Consider the following 20,607-nt stretch of genomic DNA (forward strand, 5'->3'; position numbering starts at 1 on the left):
CTTACAGACAGTGAGACGGCTCTCCTGTCCTGACCTCGGCCTCAGTGACCCTTACAGACAGTGAGACGGCTCTCCTGTCCTGACCTCGGCCTCAGTGGCCCTTACAGCCAGTGAGACGGCTCTCCTGTCCTGACCTCGGCCTCACTGGCCCTTACAGACAGTGAGACGGCTCTCCTGTCCTGACCTCGGCCTCACTGGCCCTTACAGACAGTGAGACGGCTCTCCTGTCCTGACCTCGGCCTCAGTGACCCTTACAGACAGTGAGACGCCTCTCCTGTCCTGACCTCGGCCTCAGTGACCCTTACAGCCAGTGAGACGCCTCTCCTGTCCTGACCTCTGTCTCACTGGCCCTTACAGACAGTGGGATGGCTCTCCTGTCCTGACCTTGGCATCTTAGGCCTCGCGGGCGTCCTGGATGCCCGCACAGCAGCCTGCCACCACCACCAGTTCCTCCTCCTCACTGTCCTCCAGCCTCGGCCAAGGTGGCCCTGCCCTGGCTTGGTGCAGAGGCCTGCTTACAGTCCTCTCTCAGGAGGCCAGTGTAAGAGCTTAGGGGCCAAAGCCCCTGGTGGGGCCGGCTGCTGAGGCAGAGCCCAGGGCCCACTGCCTGTGCCATTTGCCAAGCGCACCTGGCCAGGCGTCTCCCCTGTAACCCCTCTGCCCTCCAGAAGGTTCCAGAAGCAGCAGGGTTCCCCAACCCGCCCCGCCATTCTGCAGAGCCATGACAGAGTCACGGGCCTTAACTGAGTGTCTTAGACATTATTGGTTTTCTAAATGGTAGCGCACCCTTGCTCATATTTGGTTGTGCCTGAAGGAGATGTAGCAGAGTTGTAGTCAAAGAAAAGGCTTCCATATTAAAATTAAGTAGTGAAATAAACCATTCTTATTTTGTCTAAGTACCTTGAATATGTTGAGCCAAGTATAGTTATGAAAAAGTGTTTGCTGTATGTCCATGCATATGACACAAAGGGATCGTTATTTCAATAATTTCAATAGATGGTACTGTGTGAGACATTCATTTACCATGGTGTTTTTGAACAAAGTCAGCTGGCTGTGTCTGCCCCGGCCTCTGCCCCTGCTGTTGCCTGTTTGCTGTACAACCTGCATCCACAGACTGACTGACGCCTCTCTCTGTCTCTTCTGATTTCAGAATCGCAGTGTACCCTCTGTGGAGAGCCGGAAGGTGAGTACCCTGCTTCCTCAGGCCTGCCTGCTGGGGGGCTCACGGAGGCCCGTCCGCACAGGGGGCTCGGGCTGCACTGATGGCAGCAGACTACCGCAGAGTACTGCATTCTGTGAAAGTTGAAATGTATACTTTATGGTGTTTGATGGAAAAAAAGTGAGTCAAGCGTTTTTTTCTAATGTGAGGATTGGGAGGAGTGCGTCTCTAAAGAGAAATTGCAGCCAAATTGCAATATTTGTTCTTTCTCTGTTTTGGATTTACAAAATTTGGCCAGCTTTCAACAGATATAGATACCAGTGTGGATGTGCTGGCTTTCAGTGCATTGGCCCAGGGTGCTGGTGCACTTCACACTGGAGACCTGGAGAAACAATTCCTGTTGTTAGAGACTGGACATCAGGAGACGCACAGGAAGCCCCGCTGGCCTCAGTGGCAGTCCGTCGCATTTATAACTTAAGTTTCAGTACACGCCTCCTCTCCAGGCCGCATTTAGAGGTGGAACTCTGGAGCTGAAGCTTTGTTACTACATTTCAAAATAGTTACAGCCAGGCTGACACACTTGCAAGACGCGAGGACAGTGAGGTGCAGGGATCGGAGGCTGGGGTTTGATTACATGGTCTGCTCTACCGAGCCCTTGGCTAGAAGACTAGCCAGGCTTGGAGCTGGGGAGCCAGCCCAGCCCAGCCACTGCCTTGGGGTGGGAGTCCAGCCTGCCCTGCCCCCTGCCCCCTGCCCCCTGCTGGCTGCCAGGCCTGGGTGGAGATGTGAATCCACACTCTACTCCACATCGCCCCCTGCAGGTCACCCCGGGAACACAGTGACCGCAGGGCAGCTCAGAATTCCACCAGACACTGTCTCCTTGCTTTGGTAGTAGGCATTCTGGCGCTGGGTAAGAGCCCTGAGTAGAGGGAGCCATCACAAAGTCGAGCGTGTAGATTTTCAAGTCCTGGGCTTCGCTGCTGTGTGGAATGTCCGGCGCGGGCCCTGGTGTGTCAGGGACAGAAGGGAGGTCTGTCCCCTGACTTGCTCTCTGTCCTTCATGTATGAAGGGCTTTATGTTCATTGGCTCCATGCCTCCGTCTGTTGGAGGTTTCTAGTGTGCTGTGCAGAGAAGTCATTGTGGAATAGAAACCCATGCGGTGCTTGAACAAGTCCCTCACGCTTTCTATCTCCTTGCTTCTGATACCAGTCGTCTGGGTCCTGTGCACTCGCTGAAGCCGGCCTGCGCTGGCGCCAAGGGCAGCCCTGCTGTGCTGGCAGAGAGGTGGGGGTCGACAGAGCTGGCTCATTGCCTGTGGGTGGAGGCCAGCCTTCCAGGGATGGTACCGATCGGAGGGGGTGGGCCTAGGGGAGACCCAGGTCTCCCAGACCAACCCGAGGTGGCCCTGCTGCCTGCCTGGTGCACAGGGTGTGGCGTGGCTGAGCCCAGCCCCAGCCCGGAGGCCCGAGGGTTCCCATGAAGTTCCCCCGTGCAGACACACGGCGAAGGAGAGGGAAGAGGCAGACTCGTGACTGTTCCAGAGCAGGGACATCTGTGCATGTCCAGGCAGCTCTGGGCAGGAGTCTCCCAGCTGTGCAGCCAGAGGAGACACAGAGGTGGAGAGACTTCCTGGGGGGCTGGGGTCAGTGGTCTGTGGTTTCTGGGTATGAGGAGAGCAGGCAGGGTGGAGGGGGTGAGGAGGTGGGGTGGGAGAGAAGGGAGAAGGCGGGAGGGGTGGGCGGGGGCGGGCTGGTCTGCATTCCTCCTCCCCACCGAGTTCTCTGGTTTGGATGCAAGGGGAACTGCTCCAGAAGAGAGAGGAGGGGAAGGCTGCTCTGGTCTCAGCTGTGCTTTATTTGTCAGAAGCACCCGTATATGAATATTCATACATTTTAAATCATGTAAGTAATTAGTCTAAGCGAGAGCTGGCCGGGTGCGGCGCGTGGATCTGAAATCAGCATTTTTGTTCAGTAATTTCTTTGGCAGTGTCTATGGGTTAAGGCATAAATGACACCACAGCACGGTGGTCAGGGCCCGGGTCAGGGCCGGGGTCAGGGCCCGGATCAGGGCCCGGGTCAGGGCCAGGGTCAGGGCCGGGGCCAGGGCCGGGGTCAGGGCCAGGGTCAGGGCCGGGGCCAGGGCCGGGGTCAGGGCCCAGGTCAGGGCCGGGGTCAGGGCCAGGGTCAGGGCCGGGGCCAGGGCCGGGGTCAGGGCCCGGGTCAGGGCCGGGGTCAGGGCCGGGGTCAGGGCCGGGGCCAGGGCCGGGGTCAGGGCCCGGGTCAGGCTGCCCGGACGCACGGCCTGGTGCCCTCCACGCAGGGCGCACCTCCCTCACGCAGCCAGCCCACCAGGTGCCTGCTGCTCTTGTTGGAAGGCTGTTAACAACCTTCCCTGTCTGAACCGGAGGGGTGGGAAGCACCGGTCTGTCTGCTAGAGCGCTTCGGGTACAGATGGAGTCATTAGCATCATCTCTGACAATAGTATCCGTCAAGCAAATGAAGCTAGTTGCAGAGGTTGTCGGGACCAAGGCCCTGGAACTGTACATCTGTGAGTCCCTGTAACTGCATGGCCTATTTTCATTGTACATAAAATGAACATCGTAACCCCTCCATGCCAACTGTCCCCACCGTCCAGCGTGAGCTCCTGGGGGCAGAGCCGGCGGACTTAGGAGGGGAGGTGGTGGAATGACCACGTCTGCGGACATCTCACGAGACCCCAGCGGGGCCCCTGGCCCCCTCCGCTCGTCCCCTGCCCTGGGACTGTCCTGCGGAGGTCACTTCAGAGTTCCACTGTGTAGAGGGCTCTCCTGAAACAGATAACAGAGTCACAAGAGCAATCCATTGGCATACTAGCTTGCCAACTTAGCACCGAAATTGCTCAATTTGTATTATTTTCTTGGGGTGCCTATTGCCTTTAGCAGCTGAAGTGCCTGATGGTAAATAGCTAGAGAACCAATTCTAGCTCCTCCTGACATAGCAACAATGCTTATAGGAAATCATCTGTCAATTTCAGGTAGGAGATAATGAAGAACATATCATCCTTTTTAAACTTTATTGACCGACAATGATGCCATTTGCTTTATAACAAGAGCTCAGGACAAAATACAGACATGGTGCGGGGCTGCCAACGCCCACTCATGGATTTGTCTATTTGCTTACAATCCACAGTTCGATTTGCCTTCATAGTACATAGATTTTTCTGATGTGGGAAGATGGATAACCATGCAAGCTGTGTGGGGAGAGCTTATGAGAAATCCACCAGGGTTTACTAACAGTGTCCTAGGTCTGTGCTGCTTAACCCAATTAAAATGAATAAAAATAAGCTATTAGGACATGAATTTGACTGGCAGAAATATGCTAACAATATACTAGGGTGCGTTTCACATGAAACACTCATCCCAAGAGGAGCCTTGAGATCACAGCCCTGAGAAGAAATGGCTGTTGGTGTAGCATGCACTCATATTTGGGGAATGTTACTTGTAGAATTCCACCAAGAGGCAAAATTCAAGTTTAAAGAAATAATTTAAAGTGCAACATAAAAGACTTTCTTCCTAAATCTTTTTCTTTCCTTAACTTGTATCACCCAAACACAACTTCATCTGTTTGGGACATATAGAATATAGACATATAGAATCTTGTATTTTGTTAGAAATAGGGAGACTCTGAAGTACCCTCTTCCTTCCCAGTGTGTGGTTCAGACGTAGCAAGGAAATGTTCTTGTCCTCAGTTGCTTATGTTCTTGGTGTTTTTAACACAGAAAATTTAAGATTTTCTCCAGAAGTGACTCTGAACAGTGGACTATCTTCCCACGACCTTGAGCATACTCCATGTGTCATGTGGAAATGTTAGGGTCTAATCTTGGGGGAGGGGGTGGCAGGCAATGGAGCCGCTGTTCTCCAAATGAACGCAGAGCGCTTTCTCCCCCACCCGCAGCAGAACCTGACCTGCCTCTGTCTGGGATACAGGGCAGGGCTGCCAGATGCTCTGCTGAGAATGTGCCTTTTAATTGTGTGCCCGCGACAATGGCGGCCTTTGCTAATGGCAATTCTTGGATGGTGAGTGGAAGATAACCAGCTTTGATGAAGTTCTCAACATGGGCTGGACACTCCAGAAAAATTAGTGTTGCCTAGAAACTGCACCTAAGCCCAGCCAACCGGTCTTCCAGGAGCTGGGAAGGCTCGTGTTTAGTGAGAACATGGCAGAGCCCTCTGGGGTGAGAGAGGACTCCATCCCTAGTAAAATTTTATGGTGGAAAGGAAGTCTAAAGTGATATGGACACTCTATCTCCCCCCAAAGACCCAAAGAGACACATAAAAGTGTTGTGGGGTAGATCGTGAAACTGGTTGCAAGACATAACTGCTTAAATGGAAAAAGAAGGAGAAGAGGAAGGGAAGAAAGGGAGGAAGGAAGGAAGGAAGGGCAAACTAATGGTCTTGAACCCGAGAATAACGAGAATAAGACTGAAATCAAGGCTGAGGAAAGAAACGCCGGGAGGCCCTGGCGGGGCTGGGTCTTGGTGCCGGCACGGACGGGCGGTGGCAGCCTGCACTTGTGACACTGGGCACTGGAGACACGAGAACTGAGCGTCTCAAATTAAACCCAGACCGCTGGCGGCCTTCCCCATCTATGAGGAAAGATCTAGAAAAACACTGGCCAGGAACAGAGAGAGACCATGAGCTGAGGGTCGTGGGCAGAACACGCTGCCCATGGTCACGGCAGCCCAGGCCTGGCCTGAGTGGGACCAGCACCTGCCTGTGGAGGAAGGATGGGGGCCAAGGTGGAAATCCCTGAGGCCCCGTCAGGAGCCGAGGCCTCTGCAGGCCAGGCCAGACGCCATCCGCCCTGAATCCCCAACTATCCCAGGCTGCTCCAGCCTTACACAACTACAGAATAGGATCAGAACCCACTCAGAGGAAGTCCAAGGGAAGACCCGAGGGCAAGGCTCTGCACACACACTGTGTGTGTTAAAATTGTTCGATTTTCAAAGGGGAAAGGATCCCTCATGTAAGAAATAGCAGTGTGAAAAATACAGGCTAAAAACAAGTGGAGGGAGGCATTAGAAACATTTAACTGGAGGCCACGTGGGTTTGGAAAGTGGTGTAGATGGAGCTGGAAGGAGAATTAACAATCTAGAAAACAGGTTGAGGACAGCGTGGCATGAAAAGCACAGGGGTGATGTGAAGATGACTCAGGATGCACAGCTGGCTCAGAGACACCAGTCACATGAGAAGGGAAGATGAATGGGAAGAGGAGGGAGGCACAGGAACAGGACAGACCTGAAGCGCCACGGGACTGAAGGGCACCAGGACTGAGACCAGATAACTGAAACAAACCCACGCCTCAGACAGCAAACTCACACCTCGAAAGGCAACTCCACCCCCAGAAAGCAGACTAACACCTCCCAGAGCAAATCCACACCTCCAAGGGCAAAGTCACACCCAGAAGAGCAGATTCATGCTTCAGAGAGCAAATCCACACCTCAAAATGAGAATTTAAACACAAAAAATTCACACCTGGAAGAACAAGTCCACACCTTGAATATTCACACCTCAGAGAGCTGAAGCCTATTCACACCTCAAAGGACACATTCACACCTGGAAGAGCAAATCACACCTTGAAATGCATAGTCACACCTGGAAGAGCAAAGCCGCGGAAGGCCGTGCGTATTGGCAGGTGCAAGCAGTGGCCCCTCTGCCCAGGGCAGAAGGCTGCGTGAAGTCCAAAGCTTACAGGACTGTGGGAGCAGAACAAAGGCTTGAATGTTTTCTGGTTTTCTTTTTGTTCTGGGGAGTGGGATTGAATTCACACTTGCTAAGCAAGAGCCTCATCCCCAGCCTCAGGCTTGATTTTTGATCCACATGGAGGCTGTAGCAGGTGGGCAACTTGGAATAGACGCGATATAACAAGAGAAAACTACATGGACAAGAAGGCCAGTCTGAAGGTGGTTGGATGCTCCCTCCCCCGGGCCGGCCTCGGGGAGGGGCGGGTGATGCTCAGGGGCTTTGGATGCTTCCTCCCCGGCCTGGCCTCGGGGAGGGGCGGGTGATGCTCAGGGGCTTTGGATGCTCCCTCCCCACACCCGGCCTTGGGGAGGGTGAGGGGTGATGCACTGGGGCTTTGGATGCTTCCTCCCCACACCCGGCCTTGGGGAGGGTGAGGGGTGATGCACTGGGGCTTTGGGCGGCCAGTGGTGCGCAGGGGCTTTGGGCAGCGTCCCCGCCCTGCTCAGGGACACGTGCTGTGTCCAGGCACCCCAGCCTCCTGTGGATGTCACCCTTCATGCTTGAGGGCCGCGTGGGATTTCAGTAACTGCCTGAGATGTTTGCAAACACGCAGGCCCCTGGACAGCCCTCCAATGGCGGCATCTGCTCTGCTCCCTCCTCCGCCCTCACGTGCTCGCCCTGGCCTCTGTGGCCAGCTCTGAGTCATTGTCACGGAAACGCCGCTTCTTCCTCAAGAGTAGTCACGGCTCTTCATCATCCATGGGATCACAGTCCACCATCCCTGTCATCCGCCCAGCCTGCCTTCCAACCCATAGCTACAATGCAGCCGGCACCGGGCCTGGCCACAGTGTAACATGGATCCTGGACAGGGCGTGTCCTGTGGCTCTGAGGATGAAATAGGGCAGAAGGAGGGGCGCTGGCATGTGTGTAAACGTGTAGTGTGTGTATGTTACACACATGTGCATACATGCTGTGTGTAAACGTGTAGTGTGTATGTTGCACACATATGTATGCATGCTGTGCGTGTAAACATGTAGTGTGTGTATGCTGCACACATATGCATACATGCTATGTGTAGACGTGTAGTGTGTGTGTATATGTTGCGTGCGTATGCATACATGCTGTGTGTGTAAATGTGTAGTAGTATGTGTATGATGCACACGTATGCATACATGCTGTGTGTAAACGTGTATGCTATGTGTGTGTTGAGTGTGGAAAGGAGGGATCTCAGGGGAGGCCTGGGAACAAGACTGTAGGTCAACTGAAACTCACACTATGGGACGACCCGTGTGCTCCCCACAGAGCGCTGCCCCCCCCCGCGCATCCCACACCCCTGCGTGGTCAGGGGCTGGGACCCCTTCCCCCCCACGCATCCCACACCCCTGCGTGGTCAGGGGCTGGGACCCCTTCCTCCCCCCCCTGCGCATCCCACACCCCTGCGTGGTCAGGGGCTGGGACCCCTCCCCCCCCACGCATCCCACACCCCTGCGTGGTCAGGGGCTGGGACCCCTTCCCCCCCGCGCATCCCACACCCCTGCGTGGTCAGGGGCTGGGACCCCTTTCTCCCCCCCCACGCATCCCACACCCCTGCGTGGTCAGGGGCTGGGACCCCTCCCCCCACGCATCCCACACCCCTGCGTGGTCAGGGGGTGGGACCCCTCCCCCCCAGCGCATCCCACACCCCTGTGTGGTCAGGGGCTGGGACCCCTTCCCCCCCCCCCCACGCATCCCACACCCCTGCGTGGTCAGGGGCTGGGACCCCTTTCTCCCCCCCCACGCATCCCACACCCCTGCGTGGTCAGGGGCTGGGACCCCTTCCCCCCCACGCATCCCACACCCCTGCGTGGTCAGGGGGTGGGACCCCTCCCCCCCCCCCCCCCCCGGCGCATCCCACACCCCTGCGTGGTCAGGGGCTGGGACCCCTCCCCCCCACGCATCCCACCACACCCCTGCGTGGTCAGGGGCTGGGACCCCTTCCGGTCCCTTCCTCCACAGACATCTGCTGGTATAGCTGGGCCGGAGGCTCTTGCAGAGCTCTCCTGCCCGCCTGGCGCAACCGTGACTCTTCCGAGGGCATTTTGAAGAACCAGGAAGAAGGGCATGTTTTGTAAATTGTGTAAGTGCTGCCTTTTGAATGTGAGGTAAAGTCCTGGAGATTAAGGAGATGAGCCACACCCCGCATCTGGTATCTGAAGCTGGACCGTTACGCGTTCATGCAGAAGGACATAAACTACACAAATGAGCTCTGACTTGAACGTTTCTTTCTTTTAAATACGGTACCCAATATTTTGAGATCCAGGCATTCGGCTGGCGTTTATTTACTGAGATAAATACATATTTAATCTTTGGTCACTAGGTCATTTAAATATGAAGCATCAAGTTTAATGTGCTTTAGGTACTGTCTATCATTTTATTGCTAAACTTATGTTTATTTTTTCACTTAGAAGCATATTTTGAAAATAAGCAAAGAACAGACACAGTTGAATGCTGAGGAAGATGAGTTAGATTTACTTCCAGATACTCATGATGCGCTCCGTTACAATACTGCAGACAGGGTTCAGGGCTGGCCCAGCTGCCTGCCCTGTCAAAGGCCCCACTTTGAGAGGAAATTCAAACGTCACCTGGGCCCAGACAGAGTCCGTGTGTGGGGTTGGCTGGCAAGATTGACGGACAGGAAGAGTCTGAAGTGGCCAAGACACTGAGAAATTTCTAGACATGGAAGGAAAAGCAGAGTGTAGAATAGGAGCCAGGGAAGTCTGATGTGATTACAAAGTATCTCATTTCTGCCCACGTTCAGGCCACTCTTCGATACCCAGGTCACTGCCTTCCTAGGAGGAAACACGGTCTCTGTGTCTGTGAAGAGGGGCGAGGAGTCGGGGCTGACACCCAACTTCTTTCACGCATCAGAAATGACGCTTTGATGAAATCACCCTTTTTCTCGTCTCAGCATTTCTAGCCAAGATCTCTCTGCACTTGTATGTCCTCAGAGCTCTGAGGACTGGGGCAGCGTTTTTTTGATTGTTTATTCCTTCGTTTGGTTATGTATTTTTGAGCCTGTGGCTCAAGCTGAGCACAGACTTGTGCTGTATTCGTGCTGGGCTCCTTCCAGGTGCATGCGTTCTCTGTGTGCTCTGCCTGGGCATAAACCCAGGGTCGGTGGCGTGGTGCACTGCTGACTTGCTCTTTAGGGAAGCTGCTCCTCATCATCAGACACGCGTCAGAGGAGGCCCGGGGAATGGCCTTCCCATTATTCCAGCACACAGGATTTCCCATGACATTGGTGGTAGCTAATTTTGAAAGGTTAGCCATTACCAAACTAAGGGGTGAATTATTAATCAAATAAACAAATTCATAATTCCAAGCAAAAAATGTGAATGCAGAAAAAAAAAAGGGAGATTTGGCACAAATCCAGCCTAATCCCACCCTGTCTGTAGAGCTGTGATTTGGCTAAAACTGGAGTCCTCCAGGAGTGGGGAGCAGAGCTGGAGACCCCGGCTCTCCACACATGCTGGGACTCAGAGTTCCACGCCTGGAGACCCCAGCTCCCCGAGCACGCTGGGACTCAGCATCCCACACTTGGAGACCCCAACTCTCCACACCTGGAGACCCCGGCTCCCCACACACGCTGGGACTCAGCGTCCCCACGCCTGGAGACCCCGGCTCCCCACACACACTGGGACTCAGCGTCCCACGCCTGGAGACCCCGACTCTCCACGCACGCTGCGACTCAGAGTCCCCACGCCTGGAGACCCCGGCTCCCCACGCACACTGGGACTTAGAGTCCCCACACCTGGAGACCCCGGCTCCCCACGCACGCTGGGACTCAGCGTCCCACGCCTGGAGACCCCGACTCTCCACACCTGGAGACCCCGGCTCCCCACACACCGCAGGGACTCAGTGTCCCCACGCCTGGAGACCCCAGCTCCCCATGCACGCTGGGACTCAGCGTCCCACGCCTGGAGACCCCGGCTCTCCACGCACGCTGGGACTCAGTGTCCCCACGCCTGGAGACCCTGGCTCTCCACGCTTGCTGGGACTCAGTGTCCCCACACTTGGTGACCCCGGCTCCCCACACACCGCAGGGACTTACCGTCCCCACGCCTGGAGACCCCGGCTCCCCACGCACGCTGGGACTCAGCATCCCCACACCTGGAGACCCTGGCTCTTCACGCCTGGAAACCCCGGCTCCCCACGCACGCTGGGACTCAGCGTCCCCACGCCTGGAGACCCCGGCTCCCCACGCACGCTGGGACTCAGCGTCCCCACGCCTGGAGACCCCGGCTCCCCACGCACGCTGGGACTCAGCGTCCCCACGCCTGGAGACCCCGGCTCCCCACGCACGCTGGGACTCAGCGTCCCCACGCCTGGAGACCCCGGCTCCCCACGCACGCTGGGACTCAGCGTCCCCACGCCTGGAGACCCCGGCTCCCCACGCACGCTGGGACTCAGCGTCCCCACGCCTGGAGACCCCGGCTCCCCACGCACGCTGGGACTCAGCGTCCCCACGCCTGGAGACCCCGGCTCCCCACGCACGCTGGGACTCAGCGTCCCCACGCCTGGAGACCCCGGCTCCCCACGCACGCTGGGACTCAGCGTCCCCACGCCTGGAGACCCCGGCTCCCCACGCACGCTGGGACTCAGCGTCCCCACGCCTGGAGACCCCGGCTCCCCACGCACGCTGGGACTCAGCGTCCCCACGCCTGGAGACCCCGGCTCCCCACGCACGCTGGGACTCAGCGTCCCCACGCCTGGAGACCCCGGCTCCCCACGCACGCTGGGACTCAGCGTCCCCACGCCTGGAGACCCCGGCTCCCCACGCACGCTGGGACTCAGTGTCCCACGCCTGGAGACCCCGGCTCCCCACGCACGCTGGGACTCACCGTCCCCACGCCTGGAGACCCCGGCTCTCCACGCACGCTGGGACTCAGTGTTCCACGCCTGGAGACCCCGGCTCTCCACGCACGCTGGGACACAGTGTCCCACGCCTGGAGACCCTGGCTCCCCACGCACACTGCGACTCAGAGTTCCACACCTGGAGACCCCGGCTCTCCACGCACGCTGGGACTCAGTGTCCCACGCCTGGAGACCCCGGCTCTTCACTCCTGGAGACCCCGGCTCCCCACGCACGCTGGGACTCAGCGTCCCCACGCCTGGAGACCCCGGCTCCCCACGCACGCTGGGACTCAGCGTCCCCACGCCTGGAGACCCCGGCTCCCCACGCACGCTGGGACTCAGCGTCCCCACGCCTGGAGACCCCGGCTCCCCACGCACGCTGGGACTCAGCGTCCCCACGCCTGGAGACCCCGGCTCCCCACGCACGCTGGGACTCAGCGTCCCCACGCCTGGAGACCCCGGCTCCCCACGCACGCTGGGACTCAGCGTCCCCACGCCTGGAGACCCCGGCTCCCCACGCACGCTGGGACTCAGCGTCCCCACGCCTGGAGACCCCGGCTCCCCACGCACGCTGGGACTCAGCGTCCCCACGCCTGGAGACCCCGGCTCCCCACGCACGCTGGGACTCAGCGTCCCCACGCCTGGAGACCCCGGCTCCCCACGCACGCTGGGACTCAGCGTCCCCACGCCTGGAGACCCCGGCTCCCCACGCACGCTGGGACTCAGCGTCCCCACACCTGGAGACCCCGGCTCCCCACGCACGCTGGGACTCAGTGTCCCACGCCTGGAGACCCCGGCTCCCCACGCACGCTGGGACTCACCGTCCCCACGCCTGGAGACCCCGGCTCTCCACGCACGCTGGGACTCAGTGTTCCACGCCTGGAGACCCCGGCTCTCCACGCACGCTGGGACACAGTGTCCCACGCCTGGAGACCCTGGCTCCCCACGCACACTGCGACTCAGAGTTCCACACCTGGAGACCCCGGCTCTCCACGCACGCTGGGACTCAGTGTCCCACGCCTGGAGACCCCGGCTCTTCACTCCTGGAGACCCCGGCTCCCCACGCACGCTGGGACTCAGCGTCCCACGCCTGGAGACCCCGGCTCTCCACGCACGCTGGGACTCACCGTCCCCATGCCTGGAGACCCCGGCTCCCCACGCACGCTGGGACTCAGCATCCCCACGCCTGGAGACCCCGGCTCCCCACGCACGCTGGGACTCAGCATCCCCACGCCTGGAGACCCCGGCTCCCCACGCACGCTGGGACTCAGCATCCCCACGCCTGGAGACCCCGGCTCCCCACGCACGCTGGGACTCACCGTCCCCACGCCTGGAGACCCCGGCTCCCCACGCACGCTGGGACTCACCGTCCCCACGCCTGGAGACCCCGGCTCCCCACGCACGCTGGACTCACCGTCCCCACGCCTGGAGACCCCGGCTCTCCACGCACGCTGGGACTCAGTGTCCCACGCCTGGAGACCCCGGCTCTTCACGCCTGGAGACCCTGGCTCTCCACGCACGCTGGGACTCAGTGTCCCACGCCTGGAGACCCCGGCTCTTCACGCCTGGAGACCCCGGCTCCCCACGCACGCTGGGACTCAGTGTCCCACACCTGGAGACCCCGACTCTCCACACACGCTGGGACTCAGCATCCCCACACCAACTTCCATGTTCATTTGGTGATCATCCAGTTGCAGTGTTGTGATTCCAAGTCTGTTTTCCAGGCATTATTCTGGACAACAAAGGAAGACAGAGGTGAATGAAATGGTGTATTCATCTATATGTATAAATCAGTCAGAATGAAAAGTCATCAAAGAGCAAGTCATTGTTTTGCAGTGATCATTCCTAGTCCGTGGTTGTTTATGAACATGGTCTCACAGACAGAAGTGCAGCATGTGAGTGGACAGAGGGGCTGATGTCACCTGAGCCCTGCTCTGGTGGTGGGGTGCCGACCCCCCCCCACACTCTGCTGAGCCAGAGTGCTTCCATTTAGTGTCGCTTCAGTTTTTCCTGCTGTGATTTCAAGTTTAATTTGAATGAATGACTAGGAATTCCAGAAGTTTTGTTGGTAGCTCCGTGTTTATCACCCTCCAATCGTACCCTTCCCCAGCCTCCCTCCAACACTCCTTTGATGTTTCTAATAAGCCATTACTGTGTTGCTTTTCTGTTTTATAGGCCTTTTTTGTTTGCTTTAACTGTAGCGTTTATTGCCAACATAAACTTGTTTCATTGATAGAGTTTCTATTGGTGAAAATTGTGTCTTTTAGATTGCAAGGAAACATGATAATTTTCTCACCAAAATTAAAATGATTAAGTTTTTGTTTTACGGCTTTTCGCATTACCTTTCATAAGGAGGAGTGAATGCATTTGTCACTGAGTCATAACTTACACCTTCCCTCGTTACCTTCACTGCTCTCTTGTTTGTGGATTACAAACTCCATTCCACAGCATCACAGAACCTTCTAAAAGTCACTTTTAGTGATGATGCATTATTCCATTGTGGGCAGCCACTGTGATTTATTAAATTAATCCCCTTTCAATGGAAACACAAGCTGATTCCAATCTTTTAGCTAATATAAATTTTACTTTTATGGATATATTCATAGCCTTACCTGTGTTGGCACCAGTGACTGTTTCCCAAGGCTAAGTTCTGGCGCTCTCGGGATGCAGGTGTTAAGGTGATGTGCAGCTGCTTTTCTGATGACTCCTCAGCACTGCCAGTGCTTTGGGCCCTTCCTGAAGACAGGAGGGGTCTGGGGCTGCTCCCAAGGCCATGGGGCCCTAGTCTCGGTTTTATTATTTCAAACATGTCCAGACGGCTCACTTTTCATGGGCTGTGCATTCGCATAGCAAAAAGAAATAGGAAATGTCTATCGTGACACATAAGGAGACGGAATATGAACCGTGGTGGATTTGTAGGGTCCGAGGGAGGCCGGTGCACAGGGGAGGTGCTGGCAGCAGGGCCCAGGCCTGAGCTGGGCCCGTCTCTCAGTATCCAGGCAGCTGTTTTCCATGGTGAGCCGTCAGCAGGGTGCAGTTACAGTGGGCCACCCGCAGAGCACCTGCTCCACACCCCAGCCTGACCAGTCCATCTTCTCCAGGAGGTGATTGAATAGCGCATGGGGGACATTGAAAAGACGTGTTCCCTGAATCACGCCTCACCTTGGGGAAGCCCAGGGGCACCCAGCTCAGGAGCCTAGCTGCGGAGGACACAGACAAGCAGGGGAGACAGCACTGACATGCCTGAGGAACAGTCTCACTCTTAAGTCTCCAACAGTCACTTCTCCGAGCTAGAGCAAGATCCAGGAGAGAGCAATGCTCAGACAGGGTGTGAATGTGGGTCAGAAGGGCTGTGCTGCCTAACTCTGGGGAGCCTGGACTGGCCACTTCGGCCATTTCTGGGCTCCTGATTCATGTGCATTGGAGGGAAGAGAAAGTGTAAATTCTGTCTGCAGTCTGGGAAACAGCTGAGCAGGACCAGGCCCCCAAGCCAGGCTCCTGTGGCTCTCAGGTCATTTGCATAATCATACCAGTGGGTGTGGCTCTTGGGTCATTTGCATGATCATATTTTGCCAGTGGGCGTGGCTCTTGGGACATTTGCATAATCTTATATGCCAGTGAGCATGGCTCCCAGGTCATTTGCCTAATTTTGCACCTCAGTGGGCATGGCTCTTAGGTCATTTGCATAATCTTGCAATTCAGTGGGTGTGGCTCTCTGGTCATTTGCATAATCTTGTAATCCATGCTCAGTTACTTTTCTTATTGCCTGAAGAACAAATTAACTCCACCACCACCAGATTTTTATGCTCACTTAAAAAATGTAACACCATATTTGCTTCCTGAGATGTGACTTGATGAATCTTTAAAACTCATGTTTAATAAAATTCAGACTTTAATTTTCTAGGCAAACCAAGGCTTATTGGACAGGGGGAACCTTGTGTAGAGGCTTGTTTGGGGACAGCCCTGTCTGCTCTGCCCAGTGAGAGGTCTGACCACCGTCTTGGCGTTCTGTGCATGTGCAGTTATAGCATCCAGTGTCCCATGTGCATGGGGTTATAGCATTGGGTGGATAGGTTGGAGGTGAAGACAGATGCCCTGCACATCTTCAGCCAGGAGTACAGCGGCACAGGCCGGTCTGTCCAGTGAGGGGAAGCTGAGCGGTTGTGGGTAGCCCAGTGCTCAGCAGAGGCTGTGTGGGGATGACTTTCACAGGGGAGACCAGTGACAGCCATACTTAAGTCGCTTCTTCCAATCCAGGCCTGCGGAAAGAGGGGAGAGAACAAGAAGGGGAAGGAGGGGAGGGGAGGAGAGTGACAGAGCTGTGAGAATGGCTGGAACCCGTTGTGAACATGCATAGAAGCACCCAAGTATCACAATGAAATCCCTGCTGTGTGGTATATACCAAACAAAAGAAGAAAGTACAATTAGTAATGGCTGGGGGACTTTATTCACTCCAACAAATCTATTCTAACTAGCAGTTTTCTACACCGGAACAAGCAGTGTTTTTCTGACTGAGGTGGGCAAAAGTGCAGATAACTTAGCCGGTGCCCTATGGCTGCAGGGATCTTTTTTTGTTTTTTTATTGTGAAAATACTGTACAATTACATGGGCAAGATAATGAGTACATTTCTTATCAAGCATTGTAGCCTCCTCCTTTGTTTCCCCTTCCCATCCCTTCCCATCCTCCCCCCACCCCCCTATCTCCCCCCACCAAAGTTGTGAAGTTCATTTTGACATAGCAACTTGTACATCTCATTGTTGCAATGGGTCCACCTGTGTCCCTATTTAAACAATTTGTTTTCCCCCTTCCCCTCCACAAATTATACCAACATCAAATACAGTGAAAGCAGGAGTTATACCGTGGGGGAAGGACATACAAAGCAACAAAGAAATAATCTTATAAATGTGTTAGAAACAATCGCATGAAAGAAAAAAACATTTGAATACATATCTTAGGGTTCATTTCCCTAACATCAACTTATCTGACCTTTTCTGCTTGTCTCAGACATATACTAGTTATTGCAAATAAGGGAAACCATGGGACCTATGTTTCTTTGGGCCTGGCTTACTTCACTTAATGTTTTTTTCCAAGCCTTTCCATTTCCTAACAAATGGGGCAATGTCATTCTTTCTGATGGAGGCATAGAATTCCATTATGTATATATACCACATTTTCTTGATCCATTCATCTACTGATGGGCATCTGGGTTGGTTCCATATCTTAGCTATGGTAAATAATGCTGCAATAAACATAGTTGTGCTGGTAGCTTTAGTGTGGTCTTGTTTGTGAACCTTTGGGTAAATGCCCAAAAGTGGGATTGCTGGGTCATAAGGCTGCAGGGATCTTGAATGGAAAGTTCTGGAACTCAGAAGCCTATGTACGTCTTTCGTAATTCCTTTGTTGATGCTGCTGCCACCAGTGTCTGCCCGCTCGCCGATTCCGTGCTCTGAAATATCTTCCTCCTTGAGTTCACTTCCACAAATTTTATAACTACCTACTGTGGGTAAGCCTGAGCCTTGACTTGATATTAAAATGTGTGCAGCAGCAAGATGCTGGTCCTGGCTGGCTCTGTTGAGAAGCAGGAGAGTTCGATGTGCTTGAAACTGCGCGTGAAGACAGAAAGGGCACCCTTGTCTGCTCACCACGGGTGCCAGGGAGGGAAATGGGAATTCTAGGTATGTCGGCTTCCCATTGCTGTGCAACAAACTGCCCAAAACTTAGAGCTGAAGACAGTGCACGCTTGTTCCTGCAGTTCTGGGGTTGGGAGTGCGGTCCTGGCCCAGCCCCGTCCCCCCAGTACATGCTTGTTCCTGCAGTTCTGGGGTTGGGAGTGCGGTCCTGGCCCAGCCCCGTCCCCCCCCAGACTGTGCTCAGGGGCCGGGCTGGGCGGGGCTGCGGCCCCCCGAAGAGCTGGCCTTGGTGTGGCTTCTCCTGCGGCCCCCACTGCCCTTGCTACCTCGGTTGCCCACAGAGACCCAGAGCCCAGGCTGTGTGCTGCAAGGCACCTTGGCAGCGGTGCGTACGCCCCCGGGCGGCCACCCTGCATCCTGGCACTGCCAGTGTCAGAAGCAGTCACGGGGCTGCCGCGGGCGACGTCCCCGCCCAGTGGCCTGTCCACTGCACTCTCAGGCTCGGGAGAAGTTTCCTTGTGTTTCCTTCCTTCTTCTTTATCATGTTCTAGCCATTCTGCAACAAGCAGGTGGCCTTTTTGATCATGGGAAATTTTGTTTGGAACTCACCAAGGCCTGGCCCTTCCACCTGCAGGAAATGATGGGCCCTGGGCGGCCGGCATTCTGAGCCCCGGCTCCCGACCCATGGCTGAGGCCATCGGCTCATTCGGGGAGACCCCTGTCAGCGCTGAATCACTTCACAGGGACCCCTTTCGGTGGCCTCTGGACTCGGGTCTCGCGTGTAAAGACAAGAGCGGCTGTCCGGCTCCACCGGGTGCAGAGACGCGGGTGTTTGCTGGGCGAGGGAGCGGCACTCCTGAGGGAACAGCTGTTGCCAGCGCTCTCTTCTGTGTGCTCTTCTCTCTCTGTCAGTGCCTTTCTGCTCATCCAAAAATAACCTCTCTCCAATCCGTCTTCATTCTTGACCCGATCCATTTTCATTCATCTTTTGTCTAGCCGCACTGCAAGGCTCACCAACTGCACACTGCCAGAGCCTTGCCTGCCTTTCACTACAGCGTTGCCCACGCATTGTTCTTGTGATAGGCCGTGTGTGGGACCCATTCTAGCAGGTTCTATTTATAATTGAGTGTCGTGAGGATCCGGGCGGGTAGCGTTGGCATTGTGCTCCTGTTTGGTGGGTGGTTCTCTGGGCCTCTGTGGTGGAGTAGGAATCTTCGTAGAAACCAAACCCTGACGTGGTCGTTTGCTGCCGTTCGTTGTTGAGAAAAAAAGACGTTTACAAATGTCTGATTGCTCTCCTCAGTGAGCCCAGTCCTGCTTGAGAACAGACACTGTCAAATGGGTCCAGCATTGTGCATGATCTTAGACATACCTGAGGGAATATACCTGGACGCAGAAGTTGTCCCAAGCAGAGGCCAGACCGGGGCCTTGTGCTGCGGGCCCAGGACCCTGCTACCCCAGGGTGGCGCTGAGGCCACCTGGGGGGTCCTTCCATCCACACGGTGACCCTGGAGGGGTCCTTCCATCCACACGGTGACCCTGGGGGGTCCTTCCATCCACAGGGTGACCCTGGGGGGGTCCTTCCATCCACAGGGTGACCCTGGGGGGTCCTTCCATCCACACGGTGACCCTGGGGGGGTCCTTCCATCCACAGGGTGACCCTGGGGGGTCTTTCCATCCACAGGGTGACCCTGGGAGGTCCTTCCATCCGCACGGAGACCCTGGGGGATCCTTCCATCCACACGGTGACCCTGGGGGGTCCTTCCATCCACAGGGTGACCCTGGGGGGGGGTCCTTCCATCCACAGGGTGACCCTGGGGGGTCCTTCCATCCACAGGGTGACCCTGGGAGGTCCTTCCATCCACACGGAGACCCTGGGGGGTCCTTCCATCCACAGGGTGACCCTGGGGGGTCCTTCCATCCACAGGGTGACCCTGGGGGGTCCTTCCATCCACAGGGTGACCCTGGGGGGTCCTTCCATCCACACGGTGACCCTGGGGGGTCCTTCCATCCATAGGGTGACCCTGGGGGGTCCTTCCATCCACACGGTGACCCTGGAGGGTCCTTCCATCCATAGGGTGACCCTGGGGGATCCTTCCATCCACACGGTGACCCTGGGGGGTCCTTCCATCCACACGGTGACCCTGGGGGTCCTTCCATCCACACGGTGACCCTGGGGGGGTCCTTCCATCCACACGGAGACCCTGGGGGGTCCTTCCATCCACACGGTGACCCTGGGGGGTCCTTCCATCCACAGGGTGACCCTGGGGGGTCCTTCCATCCACACGGTGACCCTGGGGGGTCCTTCCATCCACAGGGTGACCCTGGGGGGTCCTTCCATCCACAGGGTGACCCTGGGGGGTCCTTCCATCCACAGGGTGACCCTGGGGGGGTCCTTCCATCCACACGGTGACCCTGGGGGGTCCTTCCATCCACAGGGTGACCCTGGGGTCCTTCCATCCACAGGGTGACCCTGGGGGGTCCTTCCATCCACAGGGTGACCCTGGGGGGTCTTTCCATCCACAGGGTGACCCTGGGAGGTCCTTCCATCCGCACGGAGACCCTGGGGGGTCCTTCCATCCACACGGGGACCCTGGGGGGGTCCTTCCATCCACAGGGTGACCCTGGGGGGTCCTTCCATCCACACGGTGACCCTGGGGGGGTCCTTCCATCCACACGGAGACCCCGCTTCCAGTAGGGAGAAGCAGCTTGCAAACAGAGTTGCTTGTTTATTATCTATGTATTTATGTTTGGTGGCGGTCCTGGGGTTTGAACTCAGGGCCAGCGCTCTGCCACTGACTAAAGCTCCACCTCTGGCTTTTTGGTGTTTTGAGCCCCTGGCATCCGTCTACTCTGAGCATAGTGAGGAGGCAAGCCATCTCATGAGGGTGCTTCTTTTCAAACTGAAAACTGCAGCTGGTCTCCATAAGTTACCTTGTCAAAGGAAACAGCCAGTTGTATCATTTCCCCCAGTGGGGGCCGGGCCCCGAGCCTGGGGACCGGGAGGCCTCCACTTTCAAGCCGGGCGTCTCCCCGCACCCTGTCCATGTGGGCCCCTTGCCCCTCCTGTCCCTGGCCCCGTGGCACCCCCCATCCCTGCCCGCCCCTCACCATCGCGGTCTCACCCCCCATGTGGCTGTGTGTTCGAGGACTGGATGGCTCAGTTAGGGGCGCAGAATCCACTCCCGCACCATGTCCCCG

The 20,607-nt window shown here is 56.4% G+C and overlaps 1 protein-coding gene across 1 annotated transcript in view; it reads left to right on the forward strand.

The window, feature by feature from the left end:
* Positions 1 to 20,607, forward strand: part of Dlgap2 (DLG associated protein 2) — a 506,330-nt gene that overhangs the window by 237,958 nt on the left and 247,765 nt on the right. Inside the window, 1 exon segment of the mRNA XM_042689885.1 lies at positions 1,151 to 1,183. Coding sequence (XP_042545819.1) covers positions 1,151 to 1,183 — 33 coding nt within the window.

This window comes from Dipodomys spectabilis, unplaced genomic scaffold (genome assembly GCF_019054845.1).
Source record: "Dipodomys spectabilis isolate Male_0828 unplaced genomic scaffold, ASM1905484v1 ptg000128l, whole genome shotgun sequence".
NCBI lineage: Eukaryota > Metazoa > Chordata > Mammalia > Rodentia > Heteromyidae > Dipodomys > Dipodomys spectabilis.